General features: G+C 50.8%; 7 protein-coding genes across 7 annotated transcripts; 5 read left to right on the top strand and 2 right to left on the bottom strand.

The window, feature by feature from the left end:
• Window positions 1–599: 599 nt before the first annotated feature.
• SPBR_04698 (uncharacterized protein) lies at window positions 600–3,110 on the top strand (the record flags this gene model as incomplete). The annotated part of the gene is made up of 3 exons (XM_040762975.1): window positions 600–1,773; window positions 1,849–2,539; window positions 2,603–3,110. The coding sequence occupies 3 exons, from the start codon at window positions 600–602 to the stop codon at window positions 3,108–3,110; spliced, it is 2,373 nt and encodes a 790-aa protein (XP_040615996.1).
• Window positions 3,111–3,877: 767 nt separating this feature from the next.
• On the bottom strand, window positions 3,878–5,179 carry SPBR_05019 (uncharacterized protein; the record flags this gene model as incomplete). Its single annotated transcript, XM_040763296.1, has 2 exons — window positions 3,878–4,798; window positions 4,862–5,179. 2 exons carry the CDS (start codon window positions 5,177–5,179, stop codon window positions 3,878–3,880), a joined length of 1,239 nt encoding a protein of 412 aa, XP_040615995.1.
• Window positions 5,180–6,984: 1,805 nt separating this feature from the next.
• On the bottom strand, window positions 6,985–8,431 carry SPBR_04981 (siderophore iron transporter; the record flags this gene model as incomplete). Its single annotated transcript, XM_040763258.1, has 2 exons — window positions 6,985–6,999; window positions 7,031–8,431. 2 exons carry the CDS (start codon window positions 8,429–8,431, stop codon window positions 6,985–6,987), a joined length of 1,416 nt encoding a protein of 471 aa, XP_040615994.1.
• A 1,290-nt stretch (window positions 8,432–9,721) lies between these two features.
• On the top strand, window positions 9,722–10,993 carry SPBR_05031 (uncharacterized protein; the record flags this gene model as incomplete). Its single annotated transcript, XM_040763308.1, has 1 exon — window positions 9,722–10,993. One exon carries the CDS (start codon window positions 9,722–9,724, stop codon window positions 10,991–10,993), a length of 1,272 nt encoding a protein of 423 aa, XP_040615993.1.
• A 922-nt stretch (window positions 10,994–11,915) lies between these two features.
• SPBR_04593 (uncharacterized protein) lies at window positions 11,916–15,375 on the top strand (the record flags this gene model as incomplete). The annotated part of the gene is made up of 3 exons (XM_040762870.1): window positions 11,916–11,940; window positions 11,988–15,082; window positions 15,331–15,375. 3 exons carry the CDS (start codon window positions 11,916–11,918, stop codon window positions 15,373–15,375), a joined length of 3,165 nt encoding a protein of 1,054 aa, XP_040615992.1.
• A 106-nt stretch (window positions 15,376–15,481) lies between these two features.
• SPBR_05395 (uncharacterized protein) lies at window positions 15,482–15,913 on the top strand (the record flags this gene model as incomplete). The annotated part of the gene is made up of 1 exon (XM_040763672.1): window positions 15,482–15,913. One exon carries the CDS (start codon window positions 15,482–15,484, stop codon window positions 15,911–15,913), a length of 432 nt encoding a protein of 143 aa, XP_040615991.1.
• Window positions 15,914–17,734: 1,821 nt separating this feature from the next.
• On the top strand, window positions 17,735–19,873 carry SPBR_04756 (uncharacterized protein; the record flags this gene model as incomplete). Its single annotated transcript, XM_040763033.1, has 4 exons — window positions 17,735–17,863; window positions 17,953–18,654; window positions 18,838–19,836; window positions 19,865–19,873. 4 exons carry the CDS (start codon window positions 17,735–17,737, stop codon window positions 19,871–19,873), a joined length of 1,839 nt encoding a protein of 612 aa, XP_040615990.1.
• Between the last annotated feature and the right edge of the window lie 106 nt (window positions 19,874–19,979).

The raw sequence follows: 19,979 nt of genomic DNA, 5'->3' as shown, positions 1-19,979 counted from the left end.
TAACCCTAACCCTAACTAACCCTAACTAACCCTAACTAACCCTAACTAACCCTAACTAACCCTAACCCTAACTAACCCTAACTAACCCTAACTAACCTAACCCTAACTAACCCTAACTAACCCTAACCCTAACCCTAACTAACCCTAACCCTAACTAACCTAACTAACTAACCCTAACTAACTAACCCTAACTAACTAACCCTAACTAACCCTAACTTCCCGCCCCGACTTAGTAAAGTTAAAAGAGGCATATACAACTTTAACCGGTAGTAGTGGTTATCTTATGTGACAATTGTTTTTACTAGGTAGTAGTGGCCTTGTCTACGAGCCGTACCTTTTACTTGGGAACTGGCACCACGATCACGTTTAAAGAGACCCGGTTGAATCACCGAAGACTCACAAGAAGAAACGCTAGATATATTATGACAAGTAATTACCCGGCTCGCATTTTGGAAATACCCGTATATTCTGCCATGAATAACCCTTGTTTCTATTTAACGATTATATGAGAAAGTTAGAGGATGTAGGAATATATATCTAAGTCGTCTGCTGATCTGGCCAGGTTCTGCGCTGGTCCTGCACTGGTCCCAAGTTTCATGATGCGCTCTTTCCTGCTCTTCTCTTGCTTCTTCGGGCTCGCGTGGTGCGACATTCCAAGCCCTAATTCCAAAAGCCACCCGTTGCGTCTCTGGTATACGTCCCCGGCCTTATACTGGAATGACTCGTTACCCATCGGTAATGGTCGACTGGGCGGTATGGTCAAGGGGTCGCCCTCGTCCGAACTGGTGTATATGAACGAGGACAGTTTCTGGTCGGGCGGTCCCTTGAATCGCACCAACCCCAGCGCATTCAGCTCGTGGCAGACAGTGCAGCAATTGCTGCTCCAAGGTGACGTGTCGGCGGCAACGTTCGAGGCGAACCTGGGGCTGGCCGGAGTGCCTTCCAGCACGCGCGAGTACATGCCCGGCGGAGACTTTCAGATCGTCTTTCAGAACCAAGCTTCGGTGCAAACCTACGAGCGATGGCTGGATCTGAGTGATGGTACTGCCGGCGTCTACTACACAGCCGGATCGGTGGCGTACCAACGCGAATATCTCTCCAGTGCCGTCGCAGATGTGGTGGCCATTCATCTGACGGCCTCGGTGCCCGGATCCTTGAACTTTTATATCAAGTTCCAACGGTCCTCCAATTCGCAAAACCGATTCGCCGAGACGGCCTATGCCGAAAATGGTGATACCATTGTCTCGACCTTTCTGGGCAATCAGATTCGGGGAGTGTTTGCGGCCCAAGTGCGCACTACCGGTGGCTCGAAACGCCAAGTAGGCGACCAGATCCTGGTGACAGGCGCTGATGAGGCCTGGATCGTCACAGACATAGAGACCAGTGTGCGGGAGCCGAACCCACTGGCCGTGGCCAAGAAGAAACTTGCCGGCGCCCTGTCCTCCTCCTATGACGCTCTGCGGTCCCAGCATGTGGCCGACTACCAGACCCTCTTTAACCGCGCCAGCCTGTCGCTAGGCGCGTCGTCAGAATCCCAAAACGCGCTGTCCACAGACCAGCGCCGCCAGGCCCTCGCCCCCGGCGAGTTCGACGCCGAATTGGCCAGTCTTTACTTCCAGTTCGGACGATACTTGCTTATCTCCTCCTCGCGGCCGCACACCTTGCCACCGAACCTGCAGGGCATTTGGAATAACGACATGAATCCGGCATGGGGATCCAAGTACACGATCAACATTAACCTTCAGATGAATTACTGGCCGGCCGAAGTCACCAGTGAGTGTAGGCCCCCGCGGTGGGTGTTCTCGGTGCGTGAATGGTGGGCTAATTATTTTTTCTCTTTCTTATTAGATCTTCCTGAACTTACGGAGCCGTTGTTTTCGCTGCTGGAGACGGCCTATGTGTCGGGCAAAAAAACGGCTAAACAGATGTACGGAGCGGGAGGCTGGTGTCTGCATCACAACACCGATCTCTGGGGAGACTCGGCCCCCCAAGATATTTACTCCCCTGCATCGTACTGGTCCCTAGGGGGTGCGTGGCTGCTACAGCACGTCTACGAGCACTACTTGTTTACGGGGGACAAGGCCTTCCTGAAGAAGTACTACTACCTGCTCTACGAGGCGGCGCAGTTCTTCCATGACACACTGGACGACTACCAAGGTTGGAAAGTGACTAACCCGTCCGTTTCCCCGGAGAATTCATATCGCAATGGCAGTGTCAGCGGTGCCATGACCGTTGGGTCCACCATCGATAATTCCATCCTGCGTGAGCTCTTTGCCAATCTGCGCGACGCCACGACCATTCTCGATCTGCCGCACACCCCTCTTGTCGCCCAGGCCATGGACTTGCACGCGAAACTTCCGCCGCTGCGGGTCTCCCCCACTACCGGCGTCCTCATGGAGTGGATCGAGGACTTTGTCGAGACTGATCCGGGCCATCGACATCTGTCGCCTGTATACGGGCTCTATCCCGGACGCGAAATCACTCCGTCCGATACGACGATTTGGAATGCCTCCCGCGCCTTTGTCGATCGAAGAGTATAGTGAGTGGTTTTTTATTCCCCCGGTCACAGTGGCGGAAGTCCTGTAGAACTGACCGGGTGTAGTCACGGATCTGGCAACATTGGCTGGTCTCGCGCGTGGATTATGAGCTTGCACGCCCGTCTCCACGATGGACGTGGCGCCGAGAATGACCTCTTCTATCTATTGAGCAATCTCACCTACAACAGCCTGCTCGACTCGGGCCCCCCCGCCGGATTCCAGATAGACGGCAACTTTGGAGGCTGCGCTGCCATTGCGGAAGCCCTGCTGCAGAGTCACAATGGAGTGGTGAAGGTGCTGCCGGCCCTGTTTCCGTCCGCATTAAACGGCAGCTTCTCTGGCTTGGTGGCTCGCGGCGGGTTTGTCGTCAATGCCACCTGGGCCAACGGCTTGGTGAGCCATGTGGCCGTGTTGTCTCGTCTCGGCAACCCACTGAACCTTACTCTGGGCACGGAACAGTCGCTGTCATTGGCCGAAGCCTTGCCATTCAATTCCTCCCGCGTGAATGCAAGTGTATCCCTGACGATGAAGACTGCGCCTGGTGCCACGTATAATTTTGTCACCAACTCATAATGGAGCGCTTGGCTTCACCTTTTTGGACTAATAGAGTCTGGGCAGGATCTACACTGTATTGTATACATAGTTAGTCTCTAGAACCAAATTCTGTACCTATCCCCTATTTAAGATATTTAGAATATTCGCCTGAATCACTGGTTTTTTTGGCCTTGTCCCTGAATAAGTTGGTCTTGTGCTTCTATCACCTGATACATCCCTTGATTTGTCCTTCTGATATACTATTCAATCCCGATATTTTTTTTGGAAAAAAAATCAGAAACGTTTAAAAATACCAATAACATTTAATCCGCTTTGTAGTTGTCGTGATTTCCCCGCATGTGTGAACATGAGCTTAATCCAACACAATCGAGCCTTGTCGTACGAAGAGGCAGGCAGTATTGCAGTCCTCGATTTCCTTGCCGTGCCTCGTTCGTTGCAGGTAGTCGACTAATAGACACCTTTCATCGCCACTAATGACGAATGTAGCGCATAAATAGAAGAGAGGAAAGCGCATCGTACTGCAGTCTCTGAGCCCGCCTTTCATCTTAGCTTAATTTACCCGTAAATATATTTTATTAAGACTATTATAAGTCGTAATATGTAAGTTAAGAAGATAAAAAAAAAGGTGAGTAAAAATAGAAATAAAAATAAAAATAAAAAGGAAGGGATTAGAAAGAAAATAAAAAACTTGACGAATCATCCGTCTTAAAACCGTGATTAAGCCGAGTATAAACCAGGCCATTAACATTACCCCCCACAACACGAACCGATTTGCGACACCACTTTTACACCAGGATAGCCATACCCATTGCGTTACGGTCCAGTCCCAGTGGTGTAAGAAGAGCATGCTGCACGGGTTTCTTGGTCAAAGCATTAAGTACGGTAATCCACGCTTCCGTGGTCCCGTTACCAGGACTCAACGCATAAACAAAGCTACCACCAGACCGGATCTCTGTCAAACCCGGATCGTTACTGAAAGTCGTCAGGTCAATGGGCTCGCCAATGATTTCGGCGTTCGCCAGAGACATTTCAACTAGGCGGTTCATGCGAATGTCCGTAACAAAGGCAGTGTGAGTGGCCGGGCAAATGGCAACCCAGCATGTAGCGTCTTGGCCCGGAATAACAGTCTTATAGAGTGTGGAGGCCTCGTAGTCCTCGATACCGAGAATAACAGCACCGAATGAAGCGTCGGTGGCGAATAGATTAGTCGTGTCGGGAATAGGAGTAGAACCAAAGAGAACGGCAGTTCCCTCAGGAGAGCTGATAACGCCCTTGTGGGAAACGGACGGGGTGGCATAGCACGACGAGTGGATGTGTTCGACTGGGTAGGCAGCCAGGAAACCAGTGTTATTAACCGCTGGATCACCCTTAACGGTGGTAAACACAGTCTCCTGATCGCCCGAGAAGAAAACATGCGATACCGTATTTGTAGGGCCATGCGGCGGCGTAGTCTGGTGCAAATCGAAGGGCCGCAACTCGTCAAAGGGGCCAAGACCATACCACGAGTAAGATGCGCAAGAAACTCCAGCCTTGGCACCAGTAAGACCAACACAAACGAGATTGAACTTGTCAGAGGCTCCCACGGTAGTAGGGAACTCGCCGGGCAACTCGGCCGGCTCGCCAACAACTGTCACCTTTGTAGGGTCGTGTTTATCAATAGCCAGCATTGTCACTGTATTAGAGCCGGCGTTAACGGCGAAGAGGTACTGTAATATGTTAGAACTAGGAAAGCTTATCTTCACACTGTACTACGGCGGTAATGGACGTACATCTCCTGCAATGGTAATGGAACCTTGACCGAAGAGCGCGTCAGGGCCCGCGGGCATGCCTCTCGGGTTGATACCATTGCCACCACGACCACCAGTAGCCGTAGAAGTGGCGTAGTTGACCAGAAGCGACCCGTTCCGGGCAATGGGTATGGCAACCACAGAGTTGTGTTCCGTGTTCGAAGTCACGTAGACGGCCTTGCCGTTCAAGCAAGCCTCCGATTCCGCGTCGGCATAATAATGGTCGCTAGTTGGATGCGCAGACGTAGCCGAGATTACCGAGGCCAAAGCCAGAAACTTCAGCTTATTGTAGTAATGCATGGCGGATGTGAATGGTGGCAAGGTATTTCCGTATATTCGCGCGATAACTAGATTTTCAGATAAACAAAAGGTTTCAAGCTGAAGTCGGATGGAGAGACGGAGTATCTATTGCGAGGAGCAGGAGCCAGGGGACCTCTTATATCTTTCCTGTAGGACCATCCATTCTTCTAAAACGTCTAGTACGCTCCTCATGTTACATGAAATTCTCCCCTCAATTACATCGATTAAGATATTAGAATTACCATATTAGGAACGCGAACTCGCCCGGCTTAGTCCAATTGCTAACGCTTCACCCGGAAGATTTCAATACGAAAGAGAAGAATGCGGACCCGACAAAGAGGCACCGGCCGATACGCCCGAAGTGAGAAGATTTAGGTCTAATGTCTAGATTGCCCGGTCTCCGGTGTATCCGTAACGACAGCCACATCTCCGACTGCTTCATTTTTGTGAGACGAAAACAAAGGAAAATGGTTAAGACATTTTTGTATCTACTACGCCCGAAGTAAGTATAGTTGACAATACGGTGATACAACACAGGTCGCGTCTGGGTATTAGTTGTATATAATTCGAGTGCATTTTGCACTCCCCATTTAGGATCAAATATAATAGCTCGCAGATTTTCGTTCTAATTAAAAGGATCAGATAGAGTGAACTTCCCCGAAAAAGATCTTTCAGACGACAAAGAAAGGCTATCAGAGTCAATACGTGAATCGTGAATGGTGTAAGTCGTACCGTGAAGCTGTTACGTAAGTAATGGCGCCTTGACGACTTTCTCGGGCGTAGGCTTTCAAGAAACAAGCATACCAAAGGTGATCAACATTGCCAGTTTAAGTAAAGTATTGATATACGACGGGCAACTAGCCTCCTTGTTCTCGGCCCACCGAAAATGATCTCGAACCATTGGGCAAGGAAATAAGAATGAGATGGCACCACGAACTCCTTTCTTAGGTAATAAAACAGCGCATAAATGTACGAGCCAAGATTGGGCATGTATTCAATTGTAAGACAATCAAACGATTGATAGAGTCGATCGCGAAGGTAGGACGCTAATCGCGACATTCGTGACAAGACCAAAGTCTTACCGGCCCATATCGTCGCGTGTACGAGGAGATGGGAGGTTGCCTACTGGAATTGTAATGTTTTGTGTATGCAAAGTCTGCAAGTCGGTGGCACCACTTGGTAACAGCGAGTAGGACGCTGTCCGTTTACAATATGGCACGTGACCCAGCCTAGCTGCCGTCCTCGAATCAAAATTTTACGAATGAGAAGGTGGTCTTCGCCAAGACACACGCTCTAAAAAGCGTAAGAGGAGTGACTAAGGTGGTCGGGTAATAGTACTAATATAAACCAGTATTCCGTATGTACTAGCACTTATTTATAATATAAGGCAACAAGTTTCTTCTAAAATGGCCGCGTAGTTGTTGATTTGTCTTCCTTACGATTTTGTGGGACATCGATAGACGATCCGTCGAGGCCTTTGTTGTCGACGGCGTTCTGCTGCTTTCCGAGATAAAAATTTGGCATACAGACGGAAGCAAAGAGTGTCACGACAGATAGGCAGATTGAGGCCGTAGTAATGTGGCCATTGACAATAGCGTACGCACGGATAGAGCCCTGTCGGACGGGATCATTGAAATCGTACTTTCGTAAGGACCGAATACTCCCGTAAACAGTCTTAATAGTAGACTCGGGAACTCCGGGAAGCTCCACGCGCATCTGATCAAGCATTTGGCTGGTCCAGATGGCCGATGCAACAGCACTTCCAACACTTGAGCCCAAGGTCGACCACAATGTAATAATCGAGATCAGTGATGCGATATCTTTATGGGGGACGGATGCCTGGACACCCACACGGGCACCAACAACGTTGAGGGATGAAAGGCAGAAGATGAGCTGCGCCGCAACCAGGCGTACCGTGTCCTGCGTCATATTGCCGTTGCCCTGGATCAGCAGACCGTAGCCGAGGACCTTAGCTGCAGCACCGAGCACCATAACAGTTTTGTATCGGTGCGTGGTACGGTGGATTAGACCCACGCAGGGGCCGACAATACAGAGACCCATAGTTGTGATGCCGAGGAAAATGGTCCACTGGTACGTCGTCCACTGTTTGATGATGAGAATGTATGACGAGAAGTAGGTGTTGCGGACGGCCGACGCAAGCTGATTGAAGGTGTGGATGATGACGCCGGCGATGAAAGCGCGGTTGTTCAATATGTTGCGAGTCATCAATGGCTTGCGGGCCACGAAGTACTCGAAGAGCGCGAACAAGATGAGGAAGACGAAGCCAACCACGATCATGGCAATCATGCTCGGATTGCGCCACCCGTTCTTAGCATCACCAGCCAGTGTGATAGGCAAGAGGATGAGAGAAAAGGCAAAGCCAAGAAGCAAAAGGCCAAAGATATCAATGTCGATAAGTCCTCGGTACGCCAAATGGGCCCAATATGCGATGCTGCCAGTGGATGCCTCGGTACGGCCTGTGCGAACATCCTTCGAATCAGCCATTGTGACCATGCCGGCCTTCTTCCCACGACGCTGGATCGTGTAGAGTGTCAGGATAGCAGGTATGAGAAGCACGGGCACCATAATGGCAAACATGCCTAAGCCCCAGCGCCAGTTTCCGTAGAAGCCACTGCTAATAAATCCATTAACAGGTACGGTGACAATGAAGGGGAGTGATAAACATGCGCTGAAGAAGCCACGCCATTCCAATGGTGTCAGGTCGGCGACAATGATGTCGCTAAGTAAGTCGAGGCCAGACTTGCCAATGGAGGTGAAGCAAACGCCGACAGTGTACGATGCAAAGGTGCTGGCACTGGCAGCGACAACAAAGCCCACGACGTAGAAGACGAGGATGATGACGTACGTCGTAGGCCGCGAGGTGATGTCGGCGATCTTGCCAATGAATGGCTTGCTGATTGCGCGAATGATCTGGCTAGCAGTGCTCACAGTTCCAATTTGACTATGAACCCCAAAGGTCGACGCCGCCAGCGTGCTGAATATGGTAGACGTGATGCCTTGGTCCAGTGCATAGACAAACATGGTGAGGAAGATGGAAATGCCGAGTAGCCACAGCAGGACCTTGCCTTTCTTGCCAGACCGGTACAGCACCTTGTTAAAGGCCTCAACACGACTAACTCCGGTGTCGTGTTGAGTATCGGTGACGGTCGCTTCCGCTTCTCTCTTCTCCGAGATGTCGAACAGCTCATGCCCTTTAGGAGGTTCCGTGGATGGCATGCTCTTGGGATCCATGCTTATAGGCTGATCATAAGCGGGCTGTGTAGACATGTTTGTTGATCGGCGGCGTTATGCTGTATTGAATGGATTGAGAAAGAAAACGGTAAATCGACCAAAGTCTGGGGGCTTGGAGGCTAGGATATTGTGAACAAGTTTCAGCTGGATGGCCACATGTAGAAGGGAGATGATGTAGAGTAGCTTCAAAAAGAAATAGACGTGAGCGGCACGGGAGGAATAAATAAGTGAATGTTTTCAAGTGGGAAGTTGATGGAAGAGTGAATGAGGACTCACAGAGTAAAAGGTGGAGTTGGGAAGCGCGAATGCAAACAAGATTTCCGTGCCTCTCCCTTGCATGGCTTTGGCCACTTACTTTTTCTTGCAAATAAATCACTCTGCCAAGTAGGTTTAGAATTGGGTCGAGAAAAGAGCGAATACGATAGTGGTGGTGGATACAAGTAGTGAGAAGGCCGTCTCATGTTTTCCTACGGAGTCATACTTCTTATTCGACCTCAGTTTCCCAAGGTGTTTGCCTAGAGCAGACGATATTGAACCGTTGTCGACTTGCCGAGGAGCCGTAGTAGCAAGGACCTCTTGCTTTACGCGGCCGGGTACTACACCGTCACTGGCGGAGCGTTATTGTACAGAGAAAAGTGGGAAATTTGCATCGAGAAACACCGAACTGATTCTTATCTCTTTGTCCTTTGCGGAAAGCAAATCATAATTGGTGCCTGTAAATGTCAACTATGCGGACGAGCAGGCGCCTAGGGGGGTCGAAAAACGACATTGTTGAAAGTGATCGTCGTGGGGACGTGGCAAGGGACTGGTGTGAGTGTGCGGTACTCCCATTTAACTTGTTGTCTCGGCAGCTCATGTACATAGTGTGTAAAGATGGAATTATGTACTGTACCGTGCAAGGGTGGGCGAAAACTCTGACGGACGATCATCAACGAAAACAAAAATCTAATCTGATAAGATACTGGCCTACGTCCGGTGACGGAGCATGGAGCTGACCCCCGCATCACAATTCGGCAATCGTCTAACCACTTCGTCTTGTACTTTTGGGGTGGGACCACTTCTCTTTTAATTTAATGCGGCTTGGCGTGCAGCTTGGCGTGCAGGGTGGCCTGAGCCAAGAATGTGGACACCATGATACACCTGCCATAGCTTCTCAGTATGGAGCATAAGCTTCTACAGGTGGTAGATGAACATTTTCATGATATATCGGTAGTTCTGCCTGGATTTGACACGGCCTTCGAATGCTCCGTCGTCAAACAACACGACCAAAATTGACACACAGCCGCAAATATGGGCAGCATCCGCAAAGACACCGGCCAACGGCCGCAAGATACGACAATCACGTTCCGACTTCCGGATGGCAAACATGAGTTGTGGATTACTTCAGATGAGATCGATTCCCAAGTTACTTTCTCAGTAGGTCTAGGGGCCATCACTCTGGGTCGCTGGACAGCCCTGGAGCAAAAGGTCTGTGTTTCCCCGGCAATGATTAACGAGAATGTGGCCGAGTACGACGACCTGTTCCGCTTTGACATTGTCACCTCCGGTGAGCCACCAACCGGCATCAGTGGGGATACAGAAACTGAGGATATCGGTCTTCTATGGACAGCGGTCTACGCCCTCTGGCTGCATCCCCGTGTTCGGGAGAAAGACCTGCATGCAGTCGTCGTCAACAGCGAGCGGTTGGCGTCTTACCTCCGGTCCACGGGCCTGGGGATAATCTCACCGTTCTCCTCCTCATCGTCCACGACAACAGATGTGCCCGCAGAAACGGTTTTCTGGCTACACCGCGAGGCTTTCTGGCAGGGCGCAGGAGCACCGAACACTCAGACGTGGGTTCGCAGTCGTCCTGAAGTCACCTCGTTTCCCGCGTTTTCGGGTGCTGGTAGTTTTCCAAGTCAAATTGGCTTCACGCGCGGCGGCAATGTCTGCACGGTACACCCGGTGCGGCCTCCGAAGCCTGCACCAGGCTCCCTGTTGTACTCACGGTACATTGTGGAACTGGGCGAGCAGCTCCGTATCTATCACATTGACGCCAGCAACCCGGTGCACTTCGAGCACTACGCACGGTGGCAAAACTCAGACCGTGTCAACGCCGGCTGGCGAGAACGCGGATCGGATGATCACCACCGCAAATATCTCGCTCAGCAATTGGCCGACCCGCACACTATGTCGTGTGTCTACGAGTGGGATGGGCAACTGGCCGGCTACATGGAGATTGGGTATGTGATGGAGGACAACGTGGCTTGCTTTATGCGATCCAACTGCAATGTCGTTGTCGGGGAGTTTGACCAAAACACGCACTTTTTAGTAGGCGAAGAGAAATTTCGCGGCGGCAAGCGGTACCAGGCGGCCAACCTCTCCATGAAGCATTTTGCCTTCTTGCGCGACGCACGGACAAAACAAATTATAGGCGAGCCGCAAATTGGACTCTCAGCACTCGGTATCCAGGAGCGTTTTATTCCAATGGAGAAGAAAAAGCGCTTTCATCTTCCACACAAGACATCTATGCTCATTGCACTGCAGCGAGACCGCTTCTTTCAAGAAGGGCATTTTGTTTGATTTTAAAAGTGGTTATTCGATTACTTTTTAGTATAGGTTAAATAAAATCACGATCAAAATCACTTAGTCTTTATTGCGTTATTCGTGACGGATGTCTTTGGATGTGCTGGGTGTTGGGTGCTGGGTGCTGGATGCTGGGTGGTACTAGGCCTTCAATGGTCCTTGGTATTGGCATAGTATTGACCGACCTTGCATTGTCACATTCGTTTATCCACAAAAGTCCAGTAACATTATGTCGGAATAATCAATTTTCTTGTTTGCTGATGAGTGTTTCGGAAAGTCCCCCCACTGTTTGGTTCTCGGTGCAGCGTTGCAAAACTAGCCTTTTTGGGCCACCAAGGTGCCCATCCGTGACTTATGTTGTACCTTTTATTTCCTTTCTCCGTAATAGTGCCCGATGATATGGTCTGGCGTTCCGGCTTCGGCCGTGGTAAGGTACATGTGATGCCTAGGCTATACCACGCACATTACTCCCGTTTGAAGTGTTCACAGCAGATAACTTGTTGCCTGCGACGCTTCAAACGATTGCCTCACCACATCGCAACCAGCAACATGGCAAGCAATGATGGAAAGAGTTTTACTCCACGGAAGTGGTACAGGCGTGTCCCCTTTCTGTCACAAAAACCAATCCAGAAAAAGCTTACCGAAAGGCACCAGAAGACACGTCTGGCCTCTTTATTCGACACCGAGAACGGTACAAACACCACCAACGATGCACACGGCGATTTCTGTACAGTTACCCCAGAAGTACGAGCGAATTTTCTTTCCATTATTACATTCAACTGGTTGGGCACACTTTTACGGACGGGCTATTCCCGACCGCTGCAAGCGGACGACCTTTATGATCTACCGGACTCCTGTCTCGCCGTCAACCACGCAGATCGGCTTGAGCAAGCATGGACGGCACGCCTGGAAGCAAACAATGGCCGGAAACCGGCGGGAAGATGGTTTGCGTGGCGGCCTTTCTGGGCACGACGTACGTCAAATGCCACAGTTCTTGCCCTGGCTCTCAACGACGTCTGTTTCCGGCGTTTTTGGACAGGCGGCATGTTACGGATGCTAGGTGACTCGATGCAGATGATCTCACCACTGCTCATCCGCTATTTCATTCAGGACCTAGATGACCCATCCGAACGAGCATACGGCGCCGGATTTGGCTATGCCGTGGGTCTTTTCGCTGTCCTTGCCTTCTCTGTTGTGACAAACATCCATGGATTCTATCGGGCAGCTACTACCGGCATCCTGCTGCGAGCGGCGTTGATACATGTCATTTACCGCCGCGCCACGACACAATTGACACACGAAGCAAAGCTACGCGGAAATTTTGCGACCGGGAAGCTGACGAGCCTCATCAGCGCCGACGTGTCGCGCATTGACTTTTGCTGTGGCTATTTCCATTCACTATGGACTAGCTTCATCCAGATCGCCCTCTGCCTCGGTCTGACCACCTGGACATTGGGGTACAGCGCTCTTCCTGGGTTCGGTTTATTAGCCCTGCTGTACCCGGTGCAGACGTTCATGATGAAGAACTTGTTCCGCCTTCGTCGCAACAGCATGCCGTGCACAGACAAGCGCATCAAGGCTGTGGTCGAGGCTGTATCCACAATCCGCCTTACCAAAGCAAACGCCTACGAGAATAGCATTCTCACCAAGATTGGCGCTCTGCGGGCAGATGAGGTCGTTTACATCCGCAAGCGCATGATGCTTAGGGCACTAAACATTGCCGTTACGTTCACTGCACCGACACTAGCCTCGGTCGTGAGCATTTTGTGCTATGCTGCCACGACTGGTAACGGAATGAGTGCTAGCGTGGTCTTTTCGTCTCTGACCTTCTTCCTCTTGATGCGGACACCACTTGGCTCGCTGCCCATCGCCATTTCAACTCTTGCGGACGCCCAAGCTGCTCTCGAGCGGCTGTCGGCATTTATGTTGGCATCTGACAACGGCACGGCCCGTGATGCGGCCCTTCGCAACGCTCTTGCGGAAAAGGGAAGGAACCTGAAAGACGGCAGGACCATCATCCAATTGAAAGATGCAAGTTTCTGGTACCATGACAGCGACCAGCTGCGCGCGATATGGGAAAGTGAGGCCGGTATTGGCGAGAAAAGCCTTGTCCTGGGAGAAGCTAAGAAAGAGGCTGCAGGTCCATCTATGTCTTTGTACATTGATTCGCTTGAGGTGGAGAAGGGCCAATTTATTGCTATTGTTGGGCCAGTTGCAGCCGGCAAATCGTCCGTCTTGCGAGCCCTTCTGGGTGACATGCACCTTTCCAAGGCTGAATCTTGTGCCGTCAATGTCGATACGTCCACCTCGTTGTCACCAGTGGCTTACGTCTCTCAGGAAGCTTGGCTTCTCAGCGAGACTGTGCGAGAAAACATTGTGTTTGGGCGCCCTTTTGATGCTTCCTGGTATAATGAAGTGCTCGGTCGTTGTTGTCTCCATGACGACCTCCGAATGCTTATCGACGGCGACATGACCATCATTGGCGAAAAGGGCGTTTCGTTGTCCGGAGGCCAAAAGCAGCGGATTTCTTTGGCTCGTGCCGTGTACGGCCGCAGTCATCTTCTTCTTCTCGACGATTGTTTCTCGGCACTGGATGCTCACGTTGGTAGCCGCGTATTTGAAAACGTGGTCAAGCAAACGCGTCACGCCAGAGAATGTACGATTGTCCTCGTTACACATTCAATGGTACTTGCTCGTCAAGCGGACCACATTGTCTACATGGACAGTGGACGTATTATGGAACAGGGCTCATTTTCCGAGCTCATGAGGCGAGCGGGTCCATTTGCCGAGTACAATAGGTCTTCAACCGTGGCCCAAACGACCTACGCAGACACACCACCGGTCAGGGATGACGATGGCATGAGCATGCAAGCATCTGAAAAGTCAAAGACACTTGTGGAAGGGAGAAATAACAACATCAAGAATGGAACCACCGCGCCCGCAGAGACACCAGAACACAATCAGAAGCAGAGAGGCAGGGAGATTATGCGTCGCGAAGAGCGTCTCGTTGGCACAGTCAGCGGAAAGACGTATTTGCACTACCTGAAATTCGGCAACGCATTGGTCACTGTGCCTCTGTTCATTCTAGCCATCGCCGTGTTTCAGGGCAGCAGTGTCGTCTCTGCGCTGTGGCTCAGCTGGTGGCAAACGAAAAAATATCTCGATATCAGCGAGGGTGGTTACATGGCCGGCTATGCTGCCTGGGGCATCGGTCAGTCACTTGGCCTGTTTGCCATGAGCGCAGTATTTGCCTTGTTTTGCTTTTGGTGCTCAAATCACCTTCACGCGGCTTCACTTTTCGGCATTATGTACGCGCCGGTTTCATTTTTCGACACAACGCCGCAGGGAAGAATCACTCACCGGTTTAGTAAGGATACGGATGCCATGGACAACGTGGTCGGTGAGCAGTTGCGTATCTTCATTTCGACGTTGGTCCAGGTTGTCGGTACCGTGGTTGTCGTCAGCATAATCCTGCCCATTTTCGTTGGGATTGCCGCCGGTGTGCTTCTCATCTACACCTGGACGGGCATGTACTACAGACCATCAGCCCGTGAGCTGCGCCGCCTCAACAATCTTCTCCGCAGCCGCATCTATGAGCACTTTACTGAGACACTCTCTGGACTGCCCACACTGACAGCTTTTGGTCGAGTCGGAGGATTCGTCGCTGATAACGCGCGCCGCATTGACACCGAGAACACGGCATATTGGCTCTCAGTCGCTGCCGTCCGTTGGTTAAACATACGGCTTGATCTTTTGGGTGCCGTTTTGGTGCTGGGCACGGGTCTGCTGGCCATTGGTTTGCGTGACCACATTAATCCATCGACTGGTGGCTTGGTGTTATCATATATGGTGACGGCCCAGGCGGCGTTTGGGAACATGATCCGATTCAGCGCGGAGATTGAAAACAACATGAACTCGATCGAGCGCCTGCTTCATTATGCAAACGAAATACCACAGGAGGCAGCACATGATGTTCAAGACGTTGACACAGATCTTCGCAAACGGTCATGGCCGAGTAGAGGACACGTACAGTTTGAGTCACTTACGTTGAACCACCGGTCGGACCATAATCCTGCGCTTCGAGATGTGAGTTTGGATATCCAGCCAGGTGAACGCATCGGTATTGTCGGGCGCACCGGGGCCGGGAAGAGTACTCGTATGTTTATTTATTTTCATCTCTGTGTGATTTTTTCCCCTTTCAATAGACTGACTTTACAAGTGATTACTGCTCTCCTACGACTCGTGGAACCGACCAGTGGCCGTATTCTTATCGATGGTATTGATATACAAACAGTTGGCCTTCATATTCTTCGGTCTCACATATCCGTTATCAGTCAAGACGCGGTTCTCTGGGCCGGGACGATTCGCTACAATCTTGACCCATTCCACGAGCATGACGATGTGTGGCTCACACAGTGTCTGCATATGGTTGGACTTACTACGCAGCAGCGTCTCAAAGGGAAGGATACTCACTTGGCTACAAACATGTCCAGTGTCCACGCCGCTGCCGACAATGGCAACAAAAGTGGCACTTACGGCAATACTGTCTCCGCATCGGCCCTACATCTTGATTCGGAGGTCGGGGAAAACGGTTCCAACATCTCCCATGGCCAGCGATCACTTATCTCGATTGCTCGTGCTCTCGTCCGCAAGGCTAAAATAGTTGTTCTTGATGAGGCAACTGCCTCCATTGACGAACGTGCTGATCACCACCTTCAGAGCATATTGAGCGAGTTTATGAGCAATTCGACCGTGCTCACTGTAGCCCATCGTCTCGATACTGTTATCGGCTCTTGTGACCGGATAGTGGTCATGGATTCAGGAACTGTAGCTGAGTTTGGCTCAGCTTCCGAGCTGTATGCAAAGGCCGGTTTATTCCGAGCACTCTGTGACGCCGCCAAAATCTCGGTTAGGTGATTATTCAAACTGAAGGCCTTGGTTGGCACATCTTCAGCTCCTCGGTTGAAAAAAGTACTTCTTAATCCAATCCCTAATACTAGCATCCGTTTTTATTCTGTTTCACCCCTAGCCAGGTTCATGTGGTCCCATTGTCGTTTTCCTGGTTCGTGTTCTTGCCCGCGCGGGGGTCAATGGACTAAAAAGTATTGTACGGCTGCGGCATTTGCGGTACCGATGACGTTTATTTGGTTCCTTGGCTGTATTCTTCCTTCCGTTAGTCTTGTCATTTATTTGCCAATTGTCTTAGGTAGTCGACGGCCCTTAATCCTATTTGAACAACCTATGTTACAGTCACGTATAGTTGTTTAACTTCGTACAGCACTTGCACAGCGTGTGTTCAAGTAGAGGCGTTTGCAGGTTCGGCGTCCACTACCAATCTTTCGTGTTACCTTGTCAAAAACACAGTTGTTTCTGTGCTAGTATTTTTACTAGCACACATATTTAGGCTGCATAAAACCGATACCGAGAAAAGACGATCCAATGGATGTGGTGCAGAGTAAAATCTCCAACAGTTTAATTTCAAAATCTGAAAACAAAACGCTGAACGGCGGCATCGCGTTAGCCAAGCTATATGTCCCTCAATTCTCCTGTACTTTTTTGAGCTCGTTTTAGAGGACACTCGAATACGGAGTATACGAAGTACCGAATACGTAACACTCAGGTGAACCGTGATTTTTCAGCCGATCAGGTCCCAAATGTACCCCGCCAATGCTATGGCACTGTGTTGTACGGTGCTCAAATTATGGGCGACCAGGTTTAGAACCCCCACACGGCCATTGCCCAGCGCATATCGGCAGAGTATTTCCATGGCAGGGGGTTTGGGCTAGTCCCAAAAGGAGCCTCGACAGGGAACGGAAATCGACTGAAATGGGAAGGATGTTCCGTAAGGCTCCATTCCATTATCAATCTTATTTTATCAATCTTATTTTATCAATCTAATCAGCTGTTGGGAGCAAGGTCAGGAAATATTATTGTTGTCACTACAGGCTTCGCTTGGCATGACGAAAGACGTCGGACGAGCCTAGGGACTTGGCACTTTGCCCCAGCTAACAATTTATCGTTCGACGCGCAGAAGTTCGATGTGAGAAAGGAAGTGGCTTTTGTTCCACCAAACCGATCAGCACGCATCAAGCGAGACGGATTCCGATATCGGCTGGTGGCAGCAGACCGAACACAAATTTGGAGCCCCAAAATATGTACAAATGAATTCATATTAAGAGTACAAAGTTTGCAAAAACAGGGTTTAATTTAAAAGAAGGACTAACAAAATTTTAATAGTGTTAAAATTAATTAGTGAAAATAAAATGGTTAAAAAAATCCACGTGAAATTGTGGCACGTAAATAAACACAGGTAAAGGAAAATTTCTATCCGAAACAGCGGTCGGCAGGTCGGTGCCATAGTCACTACCCGGGCTTGCTTCTGTTTTAATGTTGTCGTGTTTGACACAACATGACAATACTTAGTGGCAAATTATCACCACATTACGACACCTCAACTAACACAAACTTCTACAAAGGCGTTTTGGCACGATATGACAATCGCGACTCACAATGTATAGCGAAGTGTCCACATCCCTGCCAGCGAGGCCGTCGGCAACGCATCTTCGGCCACTGCACACCAAACAAACAGGAGTACATGACGGTGCTCCGTCGACACTGTTGACTTGGTCAAGCTCAGTCGGCTTTCCAATCGACGAGCCTGTGGCTCTACAGGCATTCGTGGAACTCGTTTCCTACATCTCTGTCGAACGAGGCGAGGCCTTGTGCATCCAAGACACGATGCATGGTGGCTATATCGAGGCACGGATGGACGGAACCGAGCTGGCTTCTGGCAGCTGGTCCATTGTTCATTATAACGGAGACTGTGATGTCGATCTGCCTACAGACTTTTCCATCGGACCAGCAAAGGTGAGCGTGACAACTTCCAGACACGGCCAATCATAGCAATTTGCGGATCTTGGGTTTGGACAACGCGCACTGATATAAAATCATTCCAGGCCATACAACTGCACATCACCTCTGATGGAAAGGTGCAGATAGCTGCACATTCTCATATCGTCCCGCAACCCGCTCTGCTGTCACTGGGCCAAACGCTGCAAGATATTCTCATGCGACGGCACGGCACTGACAACATTGAGGATAGCGACTATCGTAACGAGGATGAAAACAACAAGATAGGTTCAATGGACACGCCTTGGACGCAGCCATCTTTATTGAATTCACCTCCAAGACAATGTCCTGTTGAACTGTGGCCCGGGGAGTGCGCACTAAGGCTACAGTACGGAAGCACTTCCGGTGACGCGAAGCCGGTGCTGTTGCATTCGTGGTTCGAGCGGATGGCACGGGACATCCCACATCGAATTGCCATTGACTTTTTGACCGACCTGGAGTCTGGCACACGACTGCAATTCACATACCAGCAGGTCTCCAACTCTGCCAACGCGCTAGCATCAGAGCTCATTCGTTTGGCTTCAGCCAGCGCGGACCACCGTGAAGTCCAGATCATTGCCGTGGCCATAGGGCCATGTCCGGAGCTGTACGTCGGTTACCTCGCAGCTCTTAAGGCCGGTTTCGCATTCTGCCCGCTTCCAGTGGATGCACCAAAGGAAAGGCAGGAGGCACTTTTGGCTGATTTGAAGCCAGTGGCCATTCTTACGCAGGACAAAATGCGCATCGACACAGCCCTGGTACAGGTCAATGTGAGCGATTTTCTGTCTGGTTGTGACGAGAAAACAGTCCTCCAGCGCTCTCTATTAGACAGTCCTTCGGCATCCGATACAAGTGCCGCCTACATCTTATACACGTCTGGTACGACAGGGCTCCCCAAAGGTGTCGTTGTCAGTCACCGATCAGCCGCTTGTACAGTGAGTGCCCTCAGTCAGCATTATGGCTTCTCTCCCTCGGCAAAAAATACAAAAGACGGCAGAACGTGGCGCTGGTTCCAAGGCGCCGCGCCCACCTTTGACATCTCGCTCTTCGAGATTTTCTGGACACTAAGCACTGGATCGACGCTTTGTTGTGCTCCGCGACATCTGACCATGCAGAACATTGACGCCGTTCTATCAACCTTACAAGCCAATATCACCAATGTTACGCCGAGCTTTGCCAATCTGATTAGCCCCTCAGTTTTGACTGGGCTCATGGTCGGTGGTGAGACTCTCAACGCACGCCTTCTACAAAACTATGCGCAGCACAACCCTGACATATCCCCCTCCAAGCACGAGGTCAGAGAGACTTGCGACCTCCCCAGAGGTATCTTCAATGGATATGGACCAACAGAAGTAGCCATGTACTCACTGGCCCAGCCGCACGTTCCGGTAGACCAACGTGGATCTGTCATTGGCTCACCGCTGGCAACTTGTGGCATACTGATTGTGGAAGCAAATCGTCATGACCTCATTCCCATACCTCGGGGTGGTGTAGGTGAACTAGTTCTCACTGGCCCGCAGGTCAGTACGGTAGGATACCTGAATCGCCCGGACGAAACTCGTGCGGCCTTTGTGGACGACAAAAAATGGGGCCGAGCGTACCGCACTGGCGACCGTGCTCGCATAGTCTGGAACGATGAAGGCGAGCCTGTCGTGGAATTTCTTGGACGCTTCTCGGACGCGCAGGTGAAACTCAGCGGACGCCGTGTGGAACTGGGCGAGATCGAGAGCGTCCTGGCAAGCAGGGCGGACGGCGTACAGCAAACGCTTTCTTGTGTCTGGATGCCGCAGGGAGACAGTAGCACAAACGAATCCTTGGGCTCCGAAAGGGTAGTGAATCTGGTCGTGGTGGACCATACAACTGGCCTCGATTTTGCCACTGTTAGTGCCAATTGCGCCGAGGCCGCAAGGCAGCATTTGCCGGACTACATGAGACCATTTCGCATCCTTGAGGTAGCTGACCTACCTCGCTCCGCATCAGGGAAAGTAGATCGCAGAGCTGCTTCCGCTTACGTGGAAAATGTTTTACGGCAGCCGACCGCCAGCGGTACAGGCGCATCTCAGGGGCAGACCGCAGCCGACGACTTGGACTACGC

The sequence above is a fragment of the Sporothrix brasiliensis genome (assembly GCF_000820605.1).
Source record: "Sporothrix brasiliensis 5110 chromosome Unknown Cont21, whole genome shotgun sequence".
NCBI classification, from domain to species: Eukaryota; Fungi; Ascomycota; class Sordariomycetes; order Ophiostomatales; family Ophiostomataceae; genus Sporothrix; species Sporothrix brasiliensis.
This window is presented reverse-complemented; position numbering and strand designations above follow the sequence as displayed.